The sequence below is a fragment of the Protomyctophum bolini genome (genome assembly GCF_963924005.1).
Source record: "Protomyctophum bolini genome assembly, chromosome: 5".
Lineage (NCBI taxonomy): Eukaryota > Metazoa > Chordata > Actinopteri > Myctophiformes > Myctophidae > Protomyctophum > Protomyctophum bolini.
Window position 1 is genome coordinate 23,189,250 of NC_137866.1, and position 24,451 is coordinate 23,213,700.

Here is a 24,451-nt window from a genome sequence, read left to right on the forward strand (position 1 = left end):
CAGTCCAATGACGTCGGTCTGTTGTGTTGGTTCTCTTGATGAAACCGTAGTTTATGAGTTTAGTATTAGTTTAGCATTAGTATCTCACTGTGAAACCTGATTTACTCATTTACAAATAGTATAGTCAGGGAACCAGGATAACAAAATGGCCCAGCTGGCTGCTTCTCACCTCGTCACATGCCTGTGACTGTCAAGTATAGCACCCGACATCATCACATCACGCGTGAGCATGTGTTTGTTGTCTGCGTTAACACATACACACATAACACACGTACAAATGTGCATGGGTGTGAGTGTGAGCGTGCGTGCGTGCGAGAGAGAGAGAAAGAGACGTCTTCAGGCTGAATAACTATTACCAACGTCATTTCTCCAGATGACTAGGAGTCATGAGCTTTCACAACAACTCGTTTGAACGGCGAAAAATAGTCACGAGTGAAACCAAACCAAAAAGTAAAAAAAAAAAAAAAACACAGATATGCACACAGCAACACGACATTATTTGAATGCCCCGGAAACACAAATTCACCTTCCACCACCACGCCCCGCTGATGTTTAACCACATTAACTGTAAAGCTCACAAGTCACAAACCGTCACAATGCAATGGATTTTTGGAACTTGTAGTTCGGCCATTTCACTAGCTTGCCTGCCTTCCTTCCTTCATTTCTTCCATCCATCCACCCATCCATCCATCCATCCATCCATCCATCCATCCACCCACCCACCCATCCACTGTGGTGTCTAACCTGTGAGGCCTGGCCCAGGCGGTTGTTGAGTGTGTTAAAAGCAGAGATAAGGGGGAGAGGACGGCCATCTATCACCCGACGCTGACAGCCCAGTGAGCCGTCTGTCTCTCTGGGGCCAGTGAGCGCTGGCACGCTCCCCTGCTGCTCTCCTCCTCCCCTCTCCTCCACCCTGTCGCCCTCCTCTCCTCTCCTCTCCTCTCCTCTCCTCTCCTCTCCTCTCCTCTCCTCTCCTCTCCTCTCCTCTCTCTGTCGGTTCCATCAATGGCTACACTCCCTCCCCCCCATCACACACACACACACACACACACACACACACACACACACATAGACGCGCCCCCCGCCATGCTATGTCACTTCATTAGAAGTGTGGAAGGGTGACCTTGCACTCTCTCTCTTCTTTCCATACAGCTACACACACACACTTCTAGCTGTCCCTATTTCTCTCATCACTCTTCCTCTCTCCTTCCTCCTCCTCCTCCTCCTCCTCCTCCGCCAGCCAGCGAGCGGATACCCTTCATTCTTCTTCTCCTCTCTCTCTCCCACACACTCTCTCTCTCTCTCTCTATCATCTGCGCCCACTCTTTTTCTACTTTCTCATTTACGTTCCTTCTATATCCTCCTGCCCTCCATGCATTGCTCCCCCTTCATTAATCGGACGATGTGACAACTTCCCCTCCCGCTGTGTGCCACCCATGGTTAACCCATTCTGACCTGAGATCAGATTAAAAAAAAAGTCTTCTATATACATCCTGACAGTTTTCTGAAAAAGCTATGTTTCTATGTCGGTGGTTTCTTCGATTTTTCAAAAATAGCAGACCTACAAGCTCGTAGGGCGCCACTCGGTGGCGCCCTACGAGCTTGTAGATCTGCTATTTTTCAATAGCTAAAGCATAACACAATGCCAACACCAAAAGGGGTTACCGTTCAGAATGGGTTAAATAGGGGGTGGTGAGAGTTGGAATGACACGGAGGCCCGCGCTTCGCCCCAACGTTGAACACACACGCACGCAGGCATGCAGGCAGCACACAACTTTGAAGTCGTTTACGAATGCTGTGTGTTCTCACTTCTCTGATGTGTGTATACCATTGAACTGTTGCATGCGAGTTGAGTAAGCAGTCATTTTATCTCCATGTGTGCGCGTGTGTTTGCGTGTGCGTGCGTGCGTCACAAAGGCCTACCTGTCTCTCGGACATCACGTAGAGGAAGGCGCGGTCCAGGGAAAAGGCCATGTCTCGGAGGATGGGGCTTCCGTCCTTGTTGATGGTTATGGTCTCGTACTGGACGCCGCCGTGTGGAGGCCCGTCCGCACGGATCTGAGGAGCACACGGGGAACACACGCATGCTGTCATGAGTACACAGAATGAGGAGGACACGGTCTAAGTGTCACGGATGTAGACAGAGTCTAACAAGTGCAGAGTAACAACAAACACGAATAGAAGTTAAGTATTGAATAAAGAATAAGGGCAGATCTTACACTGAGTAGTAGGCAAGAATCAGGCAATTGCAAAATGACAAAGTAGTCAAAACAGGACTAGACAAGCAACCATGACATCAAACTATGAACTGACAATGAGAGTTTGTGAAGAGTCCAGTCTTTTATAGGAGCAGGTTGATTGGTAAAGTGTTCACAGGTGGGCTGATGAGGGAGTTGAAGACAGGTGTGTAAATGGGACTGCAGTGTGGCGGAAATGAATGTGGGAGTGGCCATGGTGGAGTCACAGACTGAGGGGGAGAGAGAATGTGACACTAAGATATAGAGCATAGAAAGAAGACCGGTTAAGAAACCAGACCTGGGCCAGTGATACAGTGTATTTGCATAGAGAGATCTTATATAGCGTGGTGTTTTTTCCCCTGCTTGGAGAATTAAGATGGGTCATGGTGGTTTCACTTTCAGTCTAGATTTATTTATTGCAGGGAAACCCCCCTCCTCCCCTTTCATCTGGAACGCTGAGCAAGAGAAAAGCCATTTCTAAGAATTATTTGTATAAACACCATTTGAGGCCTGTTTAAACACCGTACATCTATTTGACTCTCCCGTTTCACCCACAGGTGATGGATACACCCTCGTTAAACCTTTGAACTTGAAGCCAGGACCACCGAGCTAAAACGGTAAAAAGAAATGGTAAAACACTCCCAATAATTTATACCAGTAAGACGCGTTAACGCGGGAAGCGAACGCAGCTGTTGTGGCAGTCTGACACACACACACACACACACACACACACACACACACACACAGAGACCTTTTTTTCATTTTTATTTTGCGTGCATGTTTATTTTGTGTGTGTGATACAGCTGCGCCCTCTGGTGGCGGGCGGGTGGTGTAACAGCGGGACAGACACACAGACAGACATGATCTGCAGGGTCTCATAGTTAGTGCTCACTGCGTTCGCAATGATGCATACGACCTCCCTGACCCTGCAGACAAACCAGTGACCGCTCTCCTTCTCATCTTTATGCAGACAATGGCCTCCATCGTACGGCATCCTTTATACACATTCTCCGTGAATTACGCATTTAGGAGCTTCCACTGTGCGTAAACGTTATCTTTCGGCCACACAACCCCACTATTAATTTTGCCGACACCTGTATTTGCGGGTGGAGGCGTGTCGAGGCGCTTTCCCTATATTTGCTATATCTTATGCACACGTGGTTTAGGACAACGGAAAGTTCCTTTTTCAAACCACCCGTAATGCCAATCCGTTTGACAATAGAATGCGCTCCTCAGATGAGACCTGAGTTATTAGAGCTGCCTCGGCTTGACGTACGCATGTCGCAAAACATTCACAGCTCATAGAGGTCTCGTTCCGTCTTCATTCTCCACAAATCTGTGATTGTAATTTCCCTCTAATCAGCAATCAGCACAGAGTGTCGATTCCTTGTGCTCGTTGTGTTTAATTGTAAGGAACCTCATCACCCTCATTACGCAGCAAATATGTAATGGATTTAAAACAATGTAAAATTCCCCCATAATCAGTAACACGTATAGCCGATACTTGTGTCAACCACATGAAAAGGCAATTAAATGCTAGATGGGAGTCATTTCCGATGTGATTTCGACCAGTGCGCAAGTCTACTTAATTAATCCGATTTCCCCGAACTTCCGTTTTCGCTTGATACCGTTTCATAGAGAGGCTTGCGCTCTATATACCAAATGAAAGACCGACATTTACAGATTACACAGCACTTTGAATTTTGAAAAAAGGTCCAGATTCGAGCGAGCCGTGTTTTGTGGTGCATTTCTGTGCGGTGGAGAGAATAGAAAAAAGAAAAAGAAACAACACACACACACACACACACACACACACACACACACACACACACACACACACACACACACACACACACACACACACACACACACACACACACACACACACACACACACACACACACACACACACACACACACACACACACACACTTAGCTGTGTTGGTCGTGGAGTGGGTGGCAGAATAGTCAGATACTGGACACAAAACAACGCTCTGTATCTAAAAATAAATGTATTCCAAGGCAGCTCTTCCATAAGGCAAGATCCAGGGCATAATGGATTATGGAGAATAGGGGCTGTATTTTGTGTGTCTAAAGTACCAGGTCTTATTCCCTAACTTGAGTAAACTAAAGACCTGGCGTGATCAATGCCATTTGGCTATTCTGAGTGGCCAAAGGTACTTAAGACACGCAAAAATACAGCCATCAATCTCTTAAAGGGAATGATACCTGGCAACTGAGTTGAGTAACGCCCAAATGTAATGGGTATAGCGGAGGTGTTTTAGGGATTTAGGTGGTGGCACAGGATAGCATTTATTTTACGGGGGAACGCCTCTTACACAATACCAAAGCCCCAAATGAAGGGAAAAGGGCCGCTGCCGCAAGAACGAAGCCCTTAAACCTGCAACCTTAAAGTTAAAGGGAAACAAATTGCAGATCTTGTGTCTATACATCCCATTGTTCTGGATGTGAGATCGTACAAACGGTGTGGGGGAAAATACCTCATCACTTCTGTGTTTTTCTTTCTCGATGAAATGCAGAACAGTGTGGCCCATGTATGCCAAACATGCTGTTTTTCGAGCGTATATAGCCTATATACACTTCCACTTCACTGAGAAAAGCACTGGGATTTAGGTTCAAAACTGGCAAAGTTTCCCTTTAATGCCGGCCACATACATAACCAGGACAGTAAATATCTAGACACGACAACTACTGTAGATGTTGGTGTGAGAGAAGCCGTTGTTCCCACACATGTCACCACAGGCTGTCCCCTCCACACACACACACACACACACACACACACACACACACACACACACACACACACACACACACACACACACACGGGATGATGCCTCTATCATCTGGTCATCCCTCCCTCCACTCCATCTCTCCCATCCATCCAGCCCTATCCCTCCATCTCTCCACCCATGCATCCATCCATCCATCCATCCATCCGTCCCTCCCCACACCCACCCACCCACCCACCCCTCCCCCCCTCCCTCCACCCCTCCCTCCCTCCCGCCCACCCACCCCTCCCTCCCACCCACCCACCCACCCACCCATCCATCCATCCATCCATCCGTCTGTTCAGCCAGTGACAGCACCAAAGAGCAGCCCTAGATTAGTTATGTACCACATCAGCGAGAGGGGAAAGTCAAGGTCGGTGTCTATCAAAAGAAGATCTACTGGGAGTGTGCACGTGTGTGTGTGTGCGTGCGTGCGTGGACGCTCGCGCACAACGCAATGTATATGCAAGGGAATGTGTGTGCGGCAACTTTCAGCACGTATGTGCATGCGTGCTGCATCTGTATACGCATGTGTCAAAGCTGTTGCTGTGGGCGGAGAGGTGAAGTGAGTTCACCGTCTGGAGCTTCAAGTTCAAAGCTATAATACAGTTCTGCTTGCCAAGACCCTGACTGTGGGCAGCACGGCCCTCCAGCTCCACTTCGGCCCCGGGTTCTATACCTGCTGGTGGCGCTAATGTGGTGCGCCGAAAATAGCCGCTCTACTACAAGCTCACAACATGTCTGTTTAACCCATTTTGGGTGGGGCGAGAACCCCTTTTGGTGTTTAGCATTATGTTATGCATTATGACAAGCTCATAGAGCAGAGCACCGAAATTTAGCAGCAAAGGCCGCTGAAGGAGCGCTATAAAACGGTATAAGGCGTGCAGGTGAAGCGTCAACTTTCTGCACTGCAACAACAACAACCCCGCGGGGGAAATCCAAAAAGCGGTCTTGTCTGAGCATTTCCGGGTGCATGACCGACCTGATGCAGAAGCATAAATCAGGCACCGCAGAGGAGAGAGGACGTATACGTTAAAACCATTATGGACGACAGATGAGCGAGAGAGAGAGAGAGAGAGAGACAAGCTGTGGGGGTGGAGGGGGGGGGGTGTAAGCCTCCGTCTGGTTACTGACGCTGCAGTGCGGAGGGAGACCTATAAACAAACAAACGCGCTCATAAAGCATGTCGGCAATAAGGGCCAGACCAGATGCACGCAATGCGCTGTTCAGTTGCGATGTGTGCTTGTATCATAGTGTCCGTGTCCATTTGTGGATGCCTGTGTGTGTGTGCGTGCACGCACGCACACGTGCGTATATGTCCATAGGGACAGTGTGTCATGGTGTGATATGTGTCCTATAGCAGGGCAGCCAGATAACCTGACCTTCCCCCCTTGCAGGCCTGCACTTCATCTGAATCAGATCGCTATCACGCACACTCACAAAACGTAACTGCCACCCAGGGGCCTCTGAACTGAAATGCGCGCACGCACACACACGCACACGCACACGCACACGCACACACACACACACACACACACACACACACACACACACACACACACACACACACAGCTGCTTTCCATATTAAGGAGATGTTTGCAACAGAAGCCGAAAAACTCTGCAAGCGTATACACAAACGTACACACACACACACACACTCGTGAGGAGGAGTGTGCGTGCATGCGTGCGAGGCGGGGTAGTATAGAACATCTCCCAGGGCTCTGTGAAGTATTTCGCCAGCTTGGCTTTGGGTGGGCGAGAGAGAGCGAGAGAGCAAGAGAGAGAGAGAGAGAGAGAGACAAAACAAGGAAAATAAAAAATAAAACCTCTGGCAAATAGAAGGGAGAAATCAAAGCTTCAGATTCAGATATACCTCTTGGACCCAGAACTGTTCTGTAAAAACAAAACACACTTCACACTCTCTCAAATCGCTCCCACACAAACACACACACACACACACACACACACACACACACACACACACACACACACACACACACACACACACACACACACACACACACACACACACACACACACACACACACACACACACACACACACACACAAAGAGCCGGCGGCGGCATCTCTCCACCACACCACACAACACAACATAATTCACCTCGGCTTTGAAACATCCATTTTCCTCTTGTCTCGTCTTATTTCAACCCTTTAGCCCGCCCTATCAAACGGGCACACTTATAGGTCCCCCCCCTCTCTGACCCTGCATTATTTATCAGGCTGACGGGGGAGTATGGGGTGCTGCTAACAGGTTGGATTCCTAACCTCGAAGCCCCTTGGAGAGTATTACTGCCCCTCTATTTCAGGAGGAGTCCATGGACCAGAGGAGCGTTGAACTTGGCCCGGCCCCACCCATTTCAACACCGCAGCCATTAGCTCCCTGTCCTCCGTCTCACCAGTGGCTCCCAGGGAGCGGAAAGTGAGGAAAGTAGTGAGGGAGAGAAAGAAAGGGGGAAGATGGATGATCTTGTATACGTGTAACCTCCGGGTCACGCTGTACTTATCCCATTTTGGGCGGAAACCCCCTTTGGTGTTAGCTATTGAAAAACAGCAGATCTACAAGCTTGTGTAGGTCTGCTATTTTTGAAAAATCGAAGAATGACTGACATAGAAACATAGCTTTTTTCAGAAAACTGTCAGGATGTATAGAAGACATTTTTAGAATCTGATCTCAGGTCAGAATGGGTTATACTGTTCCAGTGGAAAATCTGATCTATACACCTTGAACCTGCAGGGAAAAGGATGATGAGGAACAAACTCGGATTCAAATTCACACAACGCTCCATTTCTACCAGGATGAGGACTGGACAAGACCTTCCTGATTTCAGCCATGGGGGGGGGGGGGGGGGGGGTTCAAGTTTGTGTTTCACAGAAGGAAAGAAAAAGAAAATAATTAGAAACTTATAAAAACCCAATCATGGCATGAATGGCATGTATTTTCTATACTGAAGATGGAGCCTCTTTATCAACCTACACACAACGGAGCCGCAGATCAGCAATAGTGCCACATCTCTCTCTCTCTCTCTCTCTCTCTCTCATTAGCAGGCAGCAGGCACAGCACTATCCCCCTCTCTCTGTTTCTGGCGCCCCCTACTGGTACTAATAATAAGGCATATACTCGTGCTCATGGACATGGCCACATAGATACGCACGGACATTGCTGGTTGTATAGGAGTGGTTGCGCCGCTCAAAAAACTCAGTCAAGAAGTCGAATAAGTCTTCTGCCTCCAATTCTACGTGCCACTACTATCTGCATGATGCAGCAGTAGTGAGGAGGTGGTGGTATCACAGCATGGGCTTCAGAGTCTGCCCTCCAGGTAGGAAGGTTTTGATCAGGGCCTGTAAGCACCCTGGAAAACATATTTGAAGATTGACCAAACGGCCCCGATTCAAATTGCCCTTCTATTTTCCTCTCTCTCTCTCTCTCTCTCGCTCTCTCTCTCTCTGTCTCCCCCTCTGGTTTGTAAGATTGTGCCAGGGAACAGATCCCCAGAGAATCTGTGTAGTCTGTGTGAAGCAATTTAGCCCGAGTGAAAGTGCAGAATAAATCCGGGGGAAAAGTGTGTGTGACGAATGTGTGTGTGTGTGTGTGTGTGTGTGTGTGTGTGTGTGTGTGTGTGTGTGTGTGTGTATATGCAGCGTTATTATGGATGCTGCAGCCTGAAGAGAGAGAGAAAAACCAAGGGGCCAAAATTACAGTTGAGTCTATAAATGCACACTGTGTGTTATGCAACATGTACATGTACAAACATTGTGGAATTGTTAAATATATACTGTATGTAAAGCCATCTACAAAACATCTGCAGTATTTTAATCTCTCTCTAGTAAAGACTAATAATAGTGTGGCTATCAGTAGTAACAGTACTGTATATGTGTACAGTTTGTGAACAAGGCCGAATAATAACAATGCTGGAACACACTGTACCCACATTACATTGACTGACAAACTGCCTGCTTGTGGGAATGCGTATACTTTGGCCAAAGGGAAATGGCGATTGTTATAAATACTTCAAAAGAACAATATCGGTGTGACTAAAAGATTCAATGACGTACTACTGCATGACTATGTCATATTATGACTCTCTCAAAAATACACCTTTTAAGGCACACAGCTGTAAACTATTACCTGCTGAGTGCGGTTTGCCTTGCAAGATTTTTGTGCAATGTTCCAACCACAAGCCTTGAGGGATGTTAATGTGTCTACTCCAACAGGAGAGGTGCCAACACCAATACAGACGCCCCCGCGAGAGAGTGAACACAATTCTACCACCACACCTTCATGGCTGGCAGAGATGGTATAACCTATACACACTGGAACGTTTTGACCACCCACATTCAGGGCACAGAACAACACTGCACCTTGCGCTGCAATGGGATTACAGAACATGCTCCTCTGAGAGAGAGAGAGAGAGAGAGAGAGAGAGAGAGAGAGAGAGAGAGAGAGAGGGGAAGAAACAGAGATACTGCATGAGAGTGAGTGGGGGACAGTGACAGGAAGTTGAACTTCATAAGTGAGATATCTGGGGGTCCATCTCTTCCATCTGCAGCTAATCCAGTTCAACAGGCTTGGGTGTCGCAGAGATAGGCGTTGGATTTATCCGCTTGATCCCACACACTGGATTAGACTGAACAAAGTGCAGCCAGACACACACTCCCTCTCCCTCTCTCTCTCCCTCTCTGTCAGTATCGTGGTGCGCTGACTGAGGGCGGACAGGACAGCACAAGGAAAAGGTTCTGGAGTCAAGCAGGATCACATACTGACAGAATGGAACAAAGTGTGGCCAAGATAAGCTTCTATACCATCCATCCGTTCTAACTCGGGTGACGCAGGGCCAGTCTTGATCTGAGAGAGGGGAAAAAACACACCCCTGTGAAGTGAGGGGCGCTCTTATCATATAATGACGTAACATGTCGATTATTTGCTCAGACACATGTGACGTCAATTCTCCGTTCATTGTCAATGGGAATATAATGTCTGTGTATGAGACGAAAGTCTACACTAATAGCCTGAATATGGGAGCCCCTCAAAAAATGGAGCGAAATGGACCCATGTGCATTGGTGGATGACCCGTACATAAGGTCGATTTGGGTCGATAAGCGCCCGTTGACAGATTACACGTGGAGCCAATCCAGCACTGAAGCTCACCCTCTGCTGTTGCACCTACCTATGTTTCAATACCACTTTCAACATGGCGTCCCTATTTTGGGTATATGCCATTATACAGTATAGGTGAAAATGTCCAGAAATGTTTCTAAAATAGCAGATGTACAAGCTCACATGATGATGCAAGGACGCGACACATCGCAAGTTCAGTCGTTTTCGATATTTGTCGTATGACAAAGTATAGGGCTTAACTGGTTAAACCATCACTATACAGCCATGCAGCTGTGTGTGTGTGTGTGTGTGTGTGTGTGTGTGTGTGTGTGTGTGTGTGTGTGTGTGTGTGTCGCACGTGTGGGCATTTGTATTAATCATGACCGGGTGTGAGAAGATGGTGCCACCTGTGTGAGCGTGAGTTGTGCTGACAAGTTGACAACTCTCACCAGAAATGGATGACATATGAAATGGATGACTGTGATACGCACAGCCCAGGCATGAAGTCAGCCCCTTTGTGCGATGGTGGGGAGGTGTGGGGGGTTGTGGGTAATGTGTCAGGGTCAGGTGTCCTGGGTGTGTTTCACTCTGGAGGGAAATTCATCACACACACTTCAGGAGAGTGAGGCTGCATGCGCACCGTCTGGGACACACGAAGAAACAACAACCACGTCAGACTAATTTCCTCTCTACTCTTTGGTGAGAGAGCAAGCACGAAGGGTACAGACACACGCGCGCACACGCACTCACTCACACACACACTCTCTCTCATACACACACACACACACACACACACACACACACACACACAGTGACTGTATATGCTCCCGTCCGTAGCATGCGGCAGAACACTTTGTTCCAGCCAGGGCTTTAGGCTATACACGGCGAAATCCTGAGTGTTCATTATACCTCGAGTGTAAAAAATGTCCTCACGTGCGTTTTTTTTTTGCGTGTCTCGGAAAACCCAGCTTGAAATGTAGCAGGCTGCTATAGTATTCCTTCACTCATGGTGGAGTAGGTGCAGCTACTGAGCTATCCCTCTCTCTCTCTCTCTCTGTCACGACAGACTGAAAACCACAGCGCCTCTCTCTGCCTCGATAACGCATCTAATCCATCACCTGTGTCAGGCTGAAGAATTCTGGTGTCAGCAGTGGAGCGGCATGTGGAAATTCGCTGTGTGTGTGTGTGTGTGTGTGTGTGTGTGTGTGTGTGTGTGTGTGTGTGTGTGTGTGTGTGTGTGTGTGTCTCGGCTCCCCTCGGTCCAGCGCATGGCCTGTTTTGTTCCCGTTTCTGTTTTACACTATAAGCTCCCATAAGGCGCATGTTATCCCACCTGGATAATACGCACCTGCACACATCACTTCACATCCCACTGAGGAGAGGAGAGGAGAGGAGAGGAGAGGAGAGGAGAGGAGAGGAGAGGAGAGGAGAGGAGAGGAGAGGAGAGGAGAGGAGAGGAGAGGAGAGGAGAGCCCTGTCTAGGATCTAGACAGGGAATAAAGGTAAGAATACAAACAGCAGCATGTAAGTAACAGAGAGAGAGAGAGAGAGAGAGAGAGAGAGAGAGAGAGAGAGAGAGAGAGAGAGAGAGAGAGAGAGAGAGAGGCTGAATCATGAGAGAGGCTGTTCCGTTCGCACATAAACAAAAGTGCAATACTCTTCCTTACCTGGTCGCAACATGGTGGCACTATATCTGCCACGATGGGCCGTGGTGGCGTGAGTCGATATATACAAGACAATTACTTTATATTTTTGGCCAGGCTCCATAAAGTTTATTGATCTGCCTTTCCACTCTACGCTGAAAGCAGTTAACCCCCTCCTCCTCACAAACATCTATTCTAATCACTTGGGTTTGACGGGGAGAGAATTCCAAGGGATTGAGAGCCTTGGACAAATTGCTACCGATACGCATTCGAATGACCCCCCCCCCCCCCCCTTCCGCCGTATCGATCGCTGCTGAATATCGAGAGGCAAAACATCAAATGTTGCGTTGGATCGATTCCCTGTCAGCCTTCAACGGCCAGTTCCGCAACAGTTTCCTCTGTAATCTGAGGCACGTTCAATTGAGTTTCTACGTATGCACAGTCAAATCCTGTGTTAATATATATATATCCATTTGTAATTTGGGTTACGCATGATTTTAAAGACCTTTTCAAAGAAGATCTCCCCCCACTGATACTCCGTTTGAAACGAGATCTGGAGCGTTGGAGGAACTGCCTTCATCATTAGGAGGTGGAATAAACACCATCAAAATGAATATCATGCCCACATTTATATACTCGTTCCAATGCATCCCTGTCTTCTTATCCAAATCCTTCTTCTCTTCTGTTGATAAGTTGATATCAGAGTTTATATGGAATAAGAAAAACCCTAGAATACGTAAAGCACGCTACAGCGGCACCGACAAGACGGCAGGTTATCTCTCGCTAATTTTCTACATTATCCCAATTTAGGCCCGACGTTGAAATAAATAAAAAGTCTTCTGAAAGAATATATATTCAAAGATTTGTGCCACATTTTCAAGCTTGTAGATCTGCTATTTTTCAATAGCTAAAGTATAACATAATGCTTATAGTTAAAACACCAAAACGGGTTCCCGTCCAGAATGGGTTATCATTGGGCTGATGGAGGGAGCTGCCGTCCAAAGACCCTGTCCCCAAATGGCTGCAATAGAGATTAGAGAGTGACATCATCATCAAACCAGGAAGTTATGCAGGAACGCCTATACTAAGTGGCAAAAAACTACTTTCTGGCCTTGACAACCCATGCATACAAACAGAAAAGTCCTATCTGATTGCATTAAACAACATTAAACAATGTTAAACTCACTTTGCATGTTGCTTTGCCACTCCATTCACTTTAAACATGCGCATATACCCTCTATTGGAAAACCTGTCATGTGGCCCCACCACGTCCCTTATATGCTTTCCTTTGTTCCAAAAAATGTGGTCACACATTTGGAATTATATAGTCTTTCCGAGCAAACATTTTTTAACTCAGATCTTTGCTTCATATTTTTCAGATGGGGGTCGATCTGCAGCCAATTCCATATTATTTTTTGGGGGTTCTTGACATGAGAATGTTTGAGACACGCCTTCTCGCCTTCTCACTTACCGACTTCTCAATGTGTGCTCCTATAGTAAGAAATCATAGTTTCAAACCCACAATTATGGATGGAGCATTCAACATTTGCACTGAAAAAGATATCGCTTCAACCAGTGGATCTTTTCGACGAAAACGTTTTTATGTCTCTCGATCAAATACGGTTGAAATCTGATATTCCCCGCTCTCTCACTTTTTCAGATTTGTGCAGTTTCGTAACATCATCTATTATGGATTTCCCTGCATCACAAACACCAGACTCCCCTTTAGACTCCATTCTAAAGCTCAATCCACAATCTAAAGGGGTAATTGGGTCAGTTTACTCTTTATTAATCTCATTTGACCTGGAACCACTTACCTCATTAAAAAATCAATGGGAGGGAGAGTATAGGGACACACATTTCTTATGTTTGGAAGGAAGAGCTGGATAGGATACACTCCTCTTCAATCTGTCTATAAGGCATACTATTATTCAGTTTAAGGTTACACATCGCCTCCACTATGGTCCAAAGTAAAACTATCCTACCATGGATCCTATATGTGATCGTTGCTGTAATCAAGATCAAGCTATACTCTTGCACATGCTTTTTGGTTTTGTCCAAAGCTAAATACACTTAGTGTGCCCATAGAACCCTCTGCCACTATTGCAGTGTTTGGAGTCGTTTCCCCAAGATCTACGTCTTAGTCAAAACGAGAAGAATAGATAGCCTTTGCTTCTCTTTTGGCTAGGCGACTAATACCATTTAAATGGAAGGAAAAATTCCCACCAACCTTTAAATCACGTGTTAATGATGTTCTACATTATTTGACATTGGAGAAGATTTGCTACTCCACAAGAGGGTAAGCTGGTGCTTTAGAATTTGACACAATTTGGCAACCTTTTTTAACATATATTGAGAGGATGAATGCGGCTGACATCAACAATCCTTAATAACTCATAACACTGACCATACTTGTTTATTTTTGAATGGTGCAACCACTCCCTTATGGAGCTGTGTGTGTGTGTGTGTGTGTGTGTGTGTGTGTGTGTGTGTGTGTGTGTGTGTGTGTGTGTGTGGGTGGCTGGGTGGGTATGAGCACGAAAACAGCATGGTTGCTATTCACCACCTGTGCGCAACCTAACACACACACAAACACAGTACACGCACGTATTAACTGTATATATGATGCTTTCGGGTGACAGTACAGTACAGTAGATGGTACAGTACAGGGACCGCCACACGGTAACTCTGTCATTTATCAACCATTTCGGACGCGTGGCGGATCGCCGGAACCGGGTCGGCACCCTGGGTGCGTTCCTGTGGGTCTTTAATATTGCTTTTTTTTTGTCAAATAAGTTTTTATTGAACAGATTATAAATTATTACAAACCTTATGATATGAAATACTTTTTTTTATTAAACAAAATGAAAGAAAAATAAATAAAATAAAGACAAAAAAGAAATCCCTTAACCCTCCCACCCATACTGCTCAGTGACACTGCATACTATATAATAAGATGATAGAAAGCTCATGGAAAACATCTGAAAAGAAAATGGCGTACAGTCAACCATATCAATGGTATCCTGTCTATTAATCGTTTCTACTCAGGTAATGGACAAGGGGCAGCCAAACCTTATCAAACTGTCTCTCCCTGTTTCTCAGGAAATACCTTATTCTCTCAAGATGAAGGTCTTTAATATTTCTATGTGCCTTTTATTTCAATGTATCTTTGTTAAGCGACATTGAGAAATTGAAAACTGCCTAGAAGCCCCGACCGGGCTGTTGTTGTGGTCGGCATATTTTTCAACACTACAACAAGAGATTACAACCGTTTTAAAGTGGATCGTCACGACAAGCAACTCGGTGGTCGGTGCCCTGGCTGTTCAAAGGTAACTCTAAACATAGGCAAGTCTAGCCTGAAAGACCCGTTAATGCTACGAGATATACATCCCTAATTTTTTACACTTTCTGCGTTACATTAATGTGAGAGTTAATGTGTCCTCGGCTAAATAACTCACAACCCCAAGCATGATTATATCAGCAAATTTCCCCCCCTTATGTTTTGCCCCTCAGCACAAATAGAAACCAGAGACGGTGGTCTGCGTAAAAAGGGGGGCCTGTGGTGGGACGACATCAGGCTTCCACCATAATCAGCGCAAACACACATTAAGTCCGCCGGCACAATGCGAGGCCTATATTTAGCCTGGCATTATGATTCTGAACAGGGGCCAGCCTGGGCTGGCTGCAGTGGACGTAGGCCAGGAGGGGTTCAGTGAGAGTGAGGGATTGCGGTGGGAACACTTTTTTCTGCTTAGCCCTCAAAAAATGAAGTCGACCAACACGGAGAGGACATCGCGCCCACTCATGTGGCGCTCGGGGTATAGTTTGGAGAGAGAGAGAGAGAAAAAAAGAGTAGTATTTGTGGTTATAAAAAAAGTACAAAAACTAAATAGCTGACGTTGCAATAAGTCCACCTCTGTTGGTCCCGTACTTTAGAGACGTCCTTTGAGAGACAGAGGGAGAATGAGATTGAACGAGATACTGTATATAGAGCAAAAAAAGAGAGGTGAGCTGAGGTGAACCAAAGAAGATAAAAAAGCCATATGGAAAATGGAGAGGGGCGAAAAGTGTTCAAAAGAGTGTGTAAATGGAAGGTGCAGAGGGGAGGTGAACAGAGAAGTGTGGGTACTGCGAGGAGACCGTTACACACAGCACACCGGGGGTGTCACATATAGTGACATGGCAGCCTTCCCTCTGATGACAACTATAATCAGCTGCTGACAACGTTCTCAACATGCTCGTCGCTCAGGATGAAAAGGGCACCATTCACGGTGGAGTACCCCAACCGAAAGAGCAATGATTCACCAGACATACACACACACATACACGTGTAAACACAGGAACAAAAGACTGTATAGTGGCTGTTAATTATCAAGCTAGGAATATGCACAGCAGTGGATATACATTCACTCAAGTATTGTACTTCGAGCACACTTTTGAGGTAATTTTACTTGACTTTCATTGTGAACTTGTGGATCCGCTATTTACTTTATTATATTTGAGTATTTATAAAGCCGTACTTAAGCAAGCAATGATTCCCAAGCCTGACGAGTCAGTGACGACCTTTGCTGCATCGCTCTCTCTCTCTCTCTCTCTCTCTCTCTCTCTTTAAATCCCCCCGTCTCTTTTAGCTCTATTAGCTCAGTGGGAATAATTGCACTGATGGCAGACCCACGTTTAAATCCGCAGGGGTATAGAACATGAAAGTTACAGAGTGCATTGTAACATGGTAACATTGTATTTTTATATTATGGTATTGCTATACTTTTGCTCAAGTAAGAAATCTGAGCATTTTTTTTCTCCACCACTGAATATGCATGTGCAGATTCACAAAAACATGGATACAAACAGATGCTCTCACAACACAGCAGTAAGATATAGGTACTACTAGAGCACCAAAAGAGGTCCGCCTCTTTTTGTGCAGTGTGTATAAAACTATGTTTTCAAACCAAATTGCAACTATTTAAACATCCATTAATGAGACCTTACAAGATGACACTTTGTCTAACTATTTGTCTAACTCAAAGATGTCTAACTCACTGTTATGACCGTTATGTTTAGTGAAAGAAGATGAAAACGATACGGTAAGTGGGTTCAAAACCATCAATGGGAAGAATATAGCGGGTATAGGGATGTAAAATAGAGAAAACAGTGGAAAGCCACGCATTCAAGAGAAGCCACTCAAACCACGGAACAACAAAGACACGACCATGACGTTTATACACCACCGCGTTCACAACTTCAAAAAAGGTCTTTAAAACGCCATGAAAATCTTCCTATTTTACACCCCCAAGGCAGATCTGGTTTAAAGTAGATCATATTATAACGATGATCATGAATCAAGAACAAAGTAGCTCAGAGGAGAAGGTTCAGGCGAGGTGAGGGGCAAAAATGAGCTGAAATGGTTTCAACGCCTCCCACCGGAGCAAGGCAAGGCTTTAAATGTGGGCCAGGATTGGCAGATAGAAAGAAGTATAAGACACTATAGGACATTATAGCCAGCAGGATATACTGTACATACATGCCACAAATGGGACCCCTACAGTAAGTGTCTTTATTTGTTAGAATGTGTACAGTCTCAGTGTTACAGATGGTTCATTCTACACAGAGGATGTTACCGTGTGTATGCGGCCTCGTATTGATGAATGGATTACATCGATACGAGGCTCTGCTACTACGCTGTCTTCATCAGGGTCACATAAATGCACCTCCTCTGTGACGCGTACTGTACGTGCTGCTGCGCCTATTAACACATTCTGACCTGAGATCAGATTCATACAAGGTTTCCACTGGACACACACTGGTCTGATGAACCCAGTCTCGCGGGGGGGGGGGGGGGGGGGGGGACACGGGACGGGACACCACTTAGGAACAGAGGGAAAGGGACCGGGAGTAAAAAATATTGGAAATATGGCAAGGGCAATTTCTGGTGGAAAGAGAAACGAGAGCCTGGGCAGAGAGGCAGAAAGGCAAAGGAACACAAGAGGACTCCGGAATACAGAGAAGACAGAGAAAGAGATACGTTTGAAAACATTGTCAGCGCAATGGGGGGATGGTATAGCTACATTAGGATATAGCTATACTGGGAGGTGTGTACATTTAAGGTTTTACTATAAAAGGTTATCGTCTCAAGGAGTTGACGACGCACCAAAGAGGCAAGCGAGGAAGCCATGTGACCACGTCGTATACACCACCACATCCTCCAAAAAAAAACAGATCTCCCTCCCATTGCTATAGGATTCGGGAGGCCCCCGGGGTCATTACATCTTGTTCGCTGGGGTTTTCACACACAGAGAGAGAGAGTGAGAGTGAGGACACAGTGAGCTGGGGACATCATCGCTGTGAACTTTGACCTCGGGCCACCCACCAGCATGGGGGGGGGGGGGGGGGGGGGTGTTGTTATTAAGGACAGTGGCTAGTCAAACAGTCGGCTGTAGAGAGACAGTGGTGTTTGGCGGGGGGGGGGGGGGTGGGGTGTCTGACCCCATTCAACTGCCTCATGAGAAAAAGGAGGCCAAAAAAAAGCGCCCCAGCGCCGGACAAGGGTTGTCATGGCAACCGCTCTCTCCCCTTGGGGCAAGAGAGCAGCGGGATGTCAACGGAAAGCGTGGGGCTAGCGTGTGTGTGTGTGTGTGTGTGTGTGTGTGTGTGCGTGTGTGTGTGTGTGGGGGGTGACACAGATATGCTTTGGGATGTAAAGCTATGTTGTGTTATTGCTATTGTCTTCCTTTCCCTTGTTTGACTTGGTGTGTGTGTGTGTGTGTGTGTGTGTGTGTGGGGGGAGAGGGGGATAACAAGCTATAGTCCATGTTAGCGTGCAGATAACAGTACAGAAGACAGGACGGTTTCACCAGGTCTTGTGAGAGCATTTCATCGCCCTGCTGCTGCCAGGCGTCTCAACGCCAGTCACACTGCAACACGGTGTATACATGGCCGTCACAACCCCAGTTCAAATCCCACGCATCTCCAATACCAATTAATGCTCGTTTGGTGTCGTCATAATACCAGCATTTAAGACTTCGCCGTCACCTTTTGTCTTATTGGAAATAACAACAGTTTGAAGTGACAGAATGGATATGTCTAAAGTGGAGTGGGATTGGGGGAGGGGGATTGAACAAAATAATGTGCCGTTGTGCAGCCTAAGTGACCCGTCTGTCTGTCTATGAGATCAATATTGTTAGCGGTAAACGATATTGAGGCTAATGCAACTAGATGACAAATCTCTAAATGCCATGTTTTTGTCAATTGAGCTTATAGGGTGAATACACACCCTACAGTGACAGATCCAAAACGAGATGGAAAGATAAAAGCCGTATATCTGGATGGGGGGGGGAGACGTACAAACGTCTTATCTAATCCAACCGTTGGATCCACGTCATAGCGCTTTTTGAGTGGTGCAACCACTCCTACAACCAGCAATGTCTCTAGGTCATCCTCAGACGAAACAGAGAGAGATAGTGATGTGCCTGCTAATGAGAGAGAGAGAGAGGCGGGGGGGGGGGATTGCACCACTCAGTTCACACGGGTGTGATTTTTTATTGATATCAAACAAAAAATTAAAAATATTTTGTTTACGGCTCAGAAAGAATGCTCTCCATTGTTTTGACCAAAAGAGCATACTTCTGTCTTCATTTCTGACTTCAACACGCCTCTCGCTTAGAATATTAATGCTTCTACTTTAATCATGGCGAGGTAAGCAAGCAAACATTATGGGGGGAAACGGAAGACGGGGCTTTTCAGAGTAAAACTCTCCCATATCTTATGGCACTCTAAAGCGCCTTTATTTTGAAGTTGTGTTAATCATGATTAATTCATTTTAAGCTGTGATGAATATGATTAAAAAATATATCATTTGACAGCTCTAATAATATATCTGATAAATGCACGCTCGCTCGCACGTACACACACACACACACACACGGTACTGTACTGTATACTGTACATACATGTGGTCTAGACCAGAGCCATGTGCAGACAGTGTTAGACATGCTTGCTTGAACATACCTACCTAATGCAGTCAGCATGTAAAACCACAACAAGCCATTGGTTTTCAACACACATTCTAACCACGTGAGAGGAATAAACAACAAGGCCTTGATTAATTAGTCCGCTAATTGGAAAGCAGTGTGAAACATGACGGATGGTCACAGGACGGTCATGTGTTTGCCACATTTATATGGATATTTATGATGTTCAGCATTGCACACGAGCAGATTAGCATACACGCAAACACACACATACAGAGACATAGTGCGTGCACTACAGTCGCGGTGGCCAATTTGCCTGTGTGTGCCTGCGTGTGCGTGTGTGTGTGTGTGTGTGTGTGTGTGCGTGTGAATGCAGTGAAGACAATCGTCTTCCTGCAGACTGGGGAAAACGCAGAGATACTCATTGGTTCAGACATGTGTTTGTGACAGAATATCTTCCTTCAGTAACCCTCTTGTGTGTGTGCGCACGCGCACGCGCACGCGCACGCGCACACAAACACACACACACACACACGCACACACATGCACGCGCGTCCCACCTCCCATGCGCCTCTCGCAGGCTCATAACTCATACTGTACACATGCTCTGAAGACTGTGGAGGAGGAAACTGCTGCGTATGCAGAATATATACTGTGCATGAGCAGCCCAGACCTTACAGGTCAGTGTAAGGTGAGAGAGAGAGAGGGAGAGAGAGACAGAACAGGAAGTGGGAGGGAGAGAGAGAGGCAGACGAGTGTACGTGTGTAGGTAGGTAGGTTACTGCGTGCATGCGTGCGTGCGAGCATGCGTGCGTGCGAGCGAAAGAGGGAGGGGTAGTGTGACAGAAACAGAGAAGGACAGACAGAGAGAGAGAGAGAGAGAGAGAGAGAGAGAGAGAGAGAGAGAGAGAGAGAGAGCGTAATGAAGAATAGGGGACACGTACTGTACGTACTGTACGTGTGAGGTGGTTTGTGTCTTGTTGTAGTCCATGAATCAGACATAGAGAGAGCTGCAGCTGAGCCGTTCTCAAAATGGCCCACCAATCACGCGGCACGGTTTAATGCTTCCGCTTTACAGAGGGAAGGAACCCCGATAAAATATGCTAATTCACTGCCTCTAAATATATACTGCTTTAAATGTCAACCTTCCATTATTATCACACGCTGTCTGCCTTCCTCTGGACTATATGGCGAGCATGCGGCCACAGAGACACATGCAAGCCACAACACACACCCACATGCACCCAGACTCGGGGAATAGAATGGCTTATATAGATCAGAACCACTTTATAAAATCAATAACTTAATGACAAAGGAGACATTTGTAACATATATGGTAGCTAGAGGGAGACGGCATTCTCTCAGACAGACAGACAGACAGACAGACAGACAGACAGACAGACAACAACCCCTTTCGGGGGTAAATCAACGCTGGAGATTTTTACAGTGCAGAGATGGCAGCCGTTGACTATATGGAGAAAAAAAGCAATCATCTTGCAAACAGCATGCGAGAGGCCCGACACTCCTCCCACCCAAGGGTGACAGGAACATTAATTCTATTAACCCTATTAGTATTCCAGCCTTATCCTCCCCCTGGGTCGATACACACCTCCATCACACGCAGGCCTCCCTCCTCTGTATGCAAAAGGAGAGGCGGGCGGACGCAGTGGTAGAAAAAGCACTCCATTGTTTTACTTGAACAAAAACAAAAAAACAGTAAAAGTATCAATACTGCAATGAAATACTCCGTTACAAGTAAACGGCCAGAATTTAAAAAAATCTCACGTAAAAGCACAAAAGAATTGGTGTTAAAATGTACTTAAAGTGCCAAGAGTGAAAGTACTCATTGTCCCATTTCAAGTTTTCGAATGTATAAAACAAAATCTTTTGAAAATAGCAGATCTACAAGCTCACAATGTGTCGCATTGTGAGCTTGTAGATCGGCTATTTTCAATGGTCGCAATGTGTATAGAGGGCCGAATTGGTTAATGTATGTTTTGTAATAATAATCTAAATCCTCAAAGTAACTAGTAACTGAAAACGTATAGGTAAAAGTACACGACATTTGGATCCGAGACGTAGTGCAGTATAGAAGTAAATGTATTGGAAATTGGAAATACTCAAGTAAAATACAAATACCTAGAGTACTTAGGTAAATGTACTGAGTTACTTCCCACCACTGGGTGTGGATGGGCTGTGTGGGTTGGACAGATATATGGGGGTCAGGGGTCCCTTGCATGGGAAAAAAGGCTCCAGCCGCAGCTCTGGGGTCTGCAGCGTGGAAGACGACGGGAAGGGAGGGGGAGGGGATGATGATGTCACATTAAAAAAGATGTCACATGACACAACTGGGTAGGGCTGGGTTGTGTTCCGCAGTAATACACCCTGCAGACTATAAGCACATGGTGGTCACGGGACGCTGCTTTTATAGCTGCCGCGAGACAATGACGAAAAAGCAAAAACACGTAAATCAAAAGACGACCACACAAGGATAATAATTATTATTCGTCCATACGGAAGCCTCAATGTCTTGAGGTCGCTTTAGCCACCGCAGAGCCCCCCGCCGTTCAGCTGAGGGTGGATAAGAACACTTGCCAATAGATACTTGCATGTCGAGTATGTAGAACAGCGCATTAGTGTATTAGTGTCTGTCAGCACAGCTAGTCAGCTAGCGCTGCTAGCCTGTGTGTGTGTGAGATAAGACGAGTACTAATAAAAACCCAGGCTCGCTTTGTCAGGCTGGGAATGGAAAAAGGGGGAAGACTTGCAACGGGCCAGGTCTTTTTGGGCAGGCACCCCTTTCGGTGTGTTTAAACATTGTTATCATTTAGCTATTGAAAAAAGCTCATAGCGCCTTGTAGGTGTGCTATTTTTGAAAAATCGAAGAACGACCGACATAGAAACATGGCCTTTTCAGAAACTGTCATTCCAAACAGACATTTTTTAGAATCTGATCTCAGGTCAGAATGGGTTAAGGTCCTGAAAGGAACACTACACCACCATGTACCATCTAACTACATCGCTATAGAGTGTAAAGGAACACTACACCACCATGTACCATCTAACTACATCGCTATAGAGTGTAAAGGAACACTACACCACCATGTACCATCTAACTACATCGCTATAGAGTGTAAAGGAGACACTAGCACCACCATGTACCATCTAACTACATCGCTATAGAGTGTAAAGGAACACTAACACCACCATGTACCATCTAACTACATCACTATAGAGTGTAAAGGAACACTACACCACCATGTACCATCTAACTACATCGCTATAGAGTGTAAAGGAACACTACACCACCATGTACCATCTAACTACATCGCTATAGAGTGTAAAGGAACACTACAACACCATGTACCATCTAACTACATCACTATAGAGTGTAAAGGAACACTACACCACCATGTACCATCTAACTACATCGCTATAGAGTGTAAAGGAACACTACACCACCATGTACCATCTAACTACATCGCTATAGAGTGTAAAGGAACACTACACCACCATGTACCATCTAACTACATCGCTATAGAGTGTAAAGGAACACTACACCACCATGTACCATCTAACTACATCACTATAGAGTGTAAAGGAACACTACACCACCATGTACCATCTAACTACATCACTATAGAGTGTAAAGGAACACTACACCACCATGTACCATCTAACTACATCGCTATAGAGTGTAAAGGAACACTACACCACCATGTACCATCTAACTACATCGCTATAGAGTGTAAAGGAACACTACACCACCATGTACCATCTAACTACATCGCTATAGAGTGTAAAGGAACACTACACCACCATGTACCATCTAACTACATCGTACATCGCTATAGAGTGTAAAGGAACACTACACCACCATGTACCATCTAACTACATCACTATAGAGTGTAAAGGAACACTACACCACCATGTACCATCTAACTACATCGCTATAGAGTGTAAAGGAACACTACACCACCATGTACCATCTAACTACATCGCTATAGAGTGTAAAGGAACACTACACCACCATGTACCATCTAACTACATCGCTATAGAGTGTAAAGGAACACTACACCACCATGTACCATCTAACTACATCGCTATAGAGTGTAAAGGAACACTACACCACCATGTACCATCTAACTACATCACTATAGAGTGTAAAGGAACACTACACCACCATGTACCATCTAACTACATCGCTATAGAGTGTAAACGAACACTACACCACCATGTACCATCTAACTACATCGCTATAGAGTGTAAAGGAACACTACACCACCATGTACCATCTAACTACATCGCTATAGAGTGTAAAGGAACATTACACCACCATGTACCATCTAACTACATCGCTATAGAGTGTAAAGGAACACTACACCACCATGTACCATCTAACTACATCACTATAGAGTGTAAAGGAACACTACACCACCATGTACCATCTAACTACATCACTATAGAGTGTAAAGGAACACTACACCACCATGTACCATCTAACTACATCACTATAGAGTGTAAAGGAACACTACACCACCATGTACCATCTAACTACATCGCTATAGAGTGAGAGAAGCCCACGCTGTGCATAACACCAGGAGGAGCTCCTTTGACCTTCATTCTGCTGAAACACGGAGAGATGCATTATAACTAGGCCAACACAGACATCTATACATTCATATAGATGTCCTTTTCC

At 45.8% G+C, this 24,451-nt stretch overlaps 1 protein-coding gene across 1 annotated transcript in view; it reads right to left on the minus strand.

Annotated features, from left to right (window-relative positions):
- plxna2 (plexin A2) overlaps window positions 1-24,451 on the minus strand; it is a 279,981-nt gene that overhangs the window by 181,062 nt on the left and 74,468 nt on the right. The window contains 1 exon segment of the mRNA XM_080764816.1: window positions 1,924-2,058. Within this exon segment, the coding sequence (XP_080620942.1) occupies window positions 1,924-2,058 (135 nt within the window).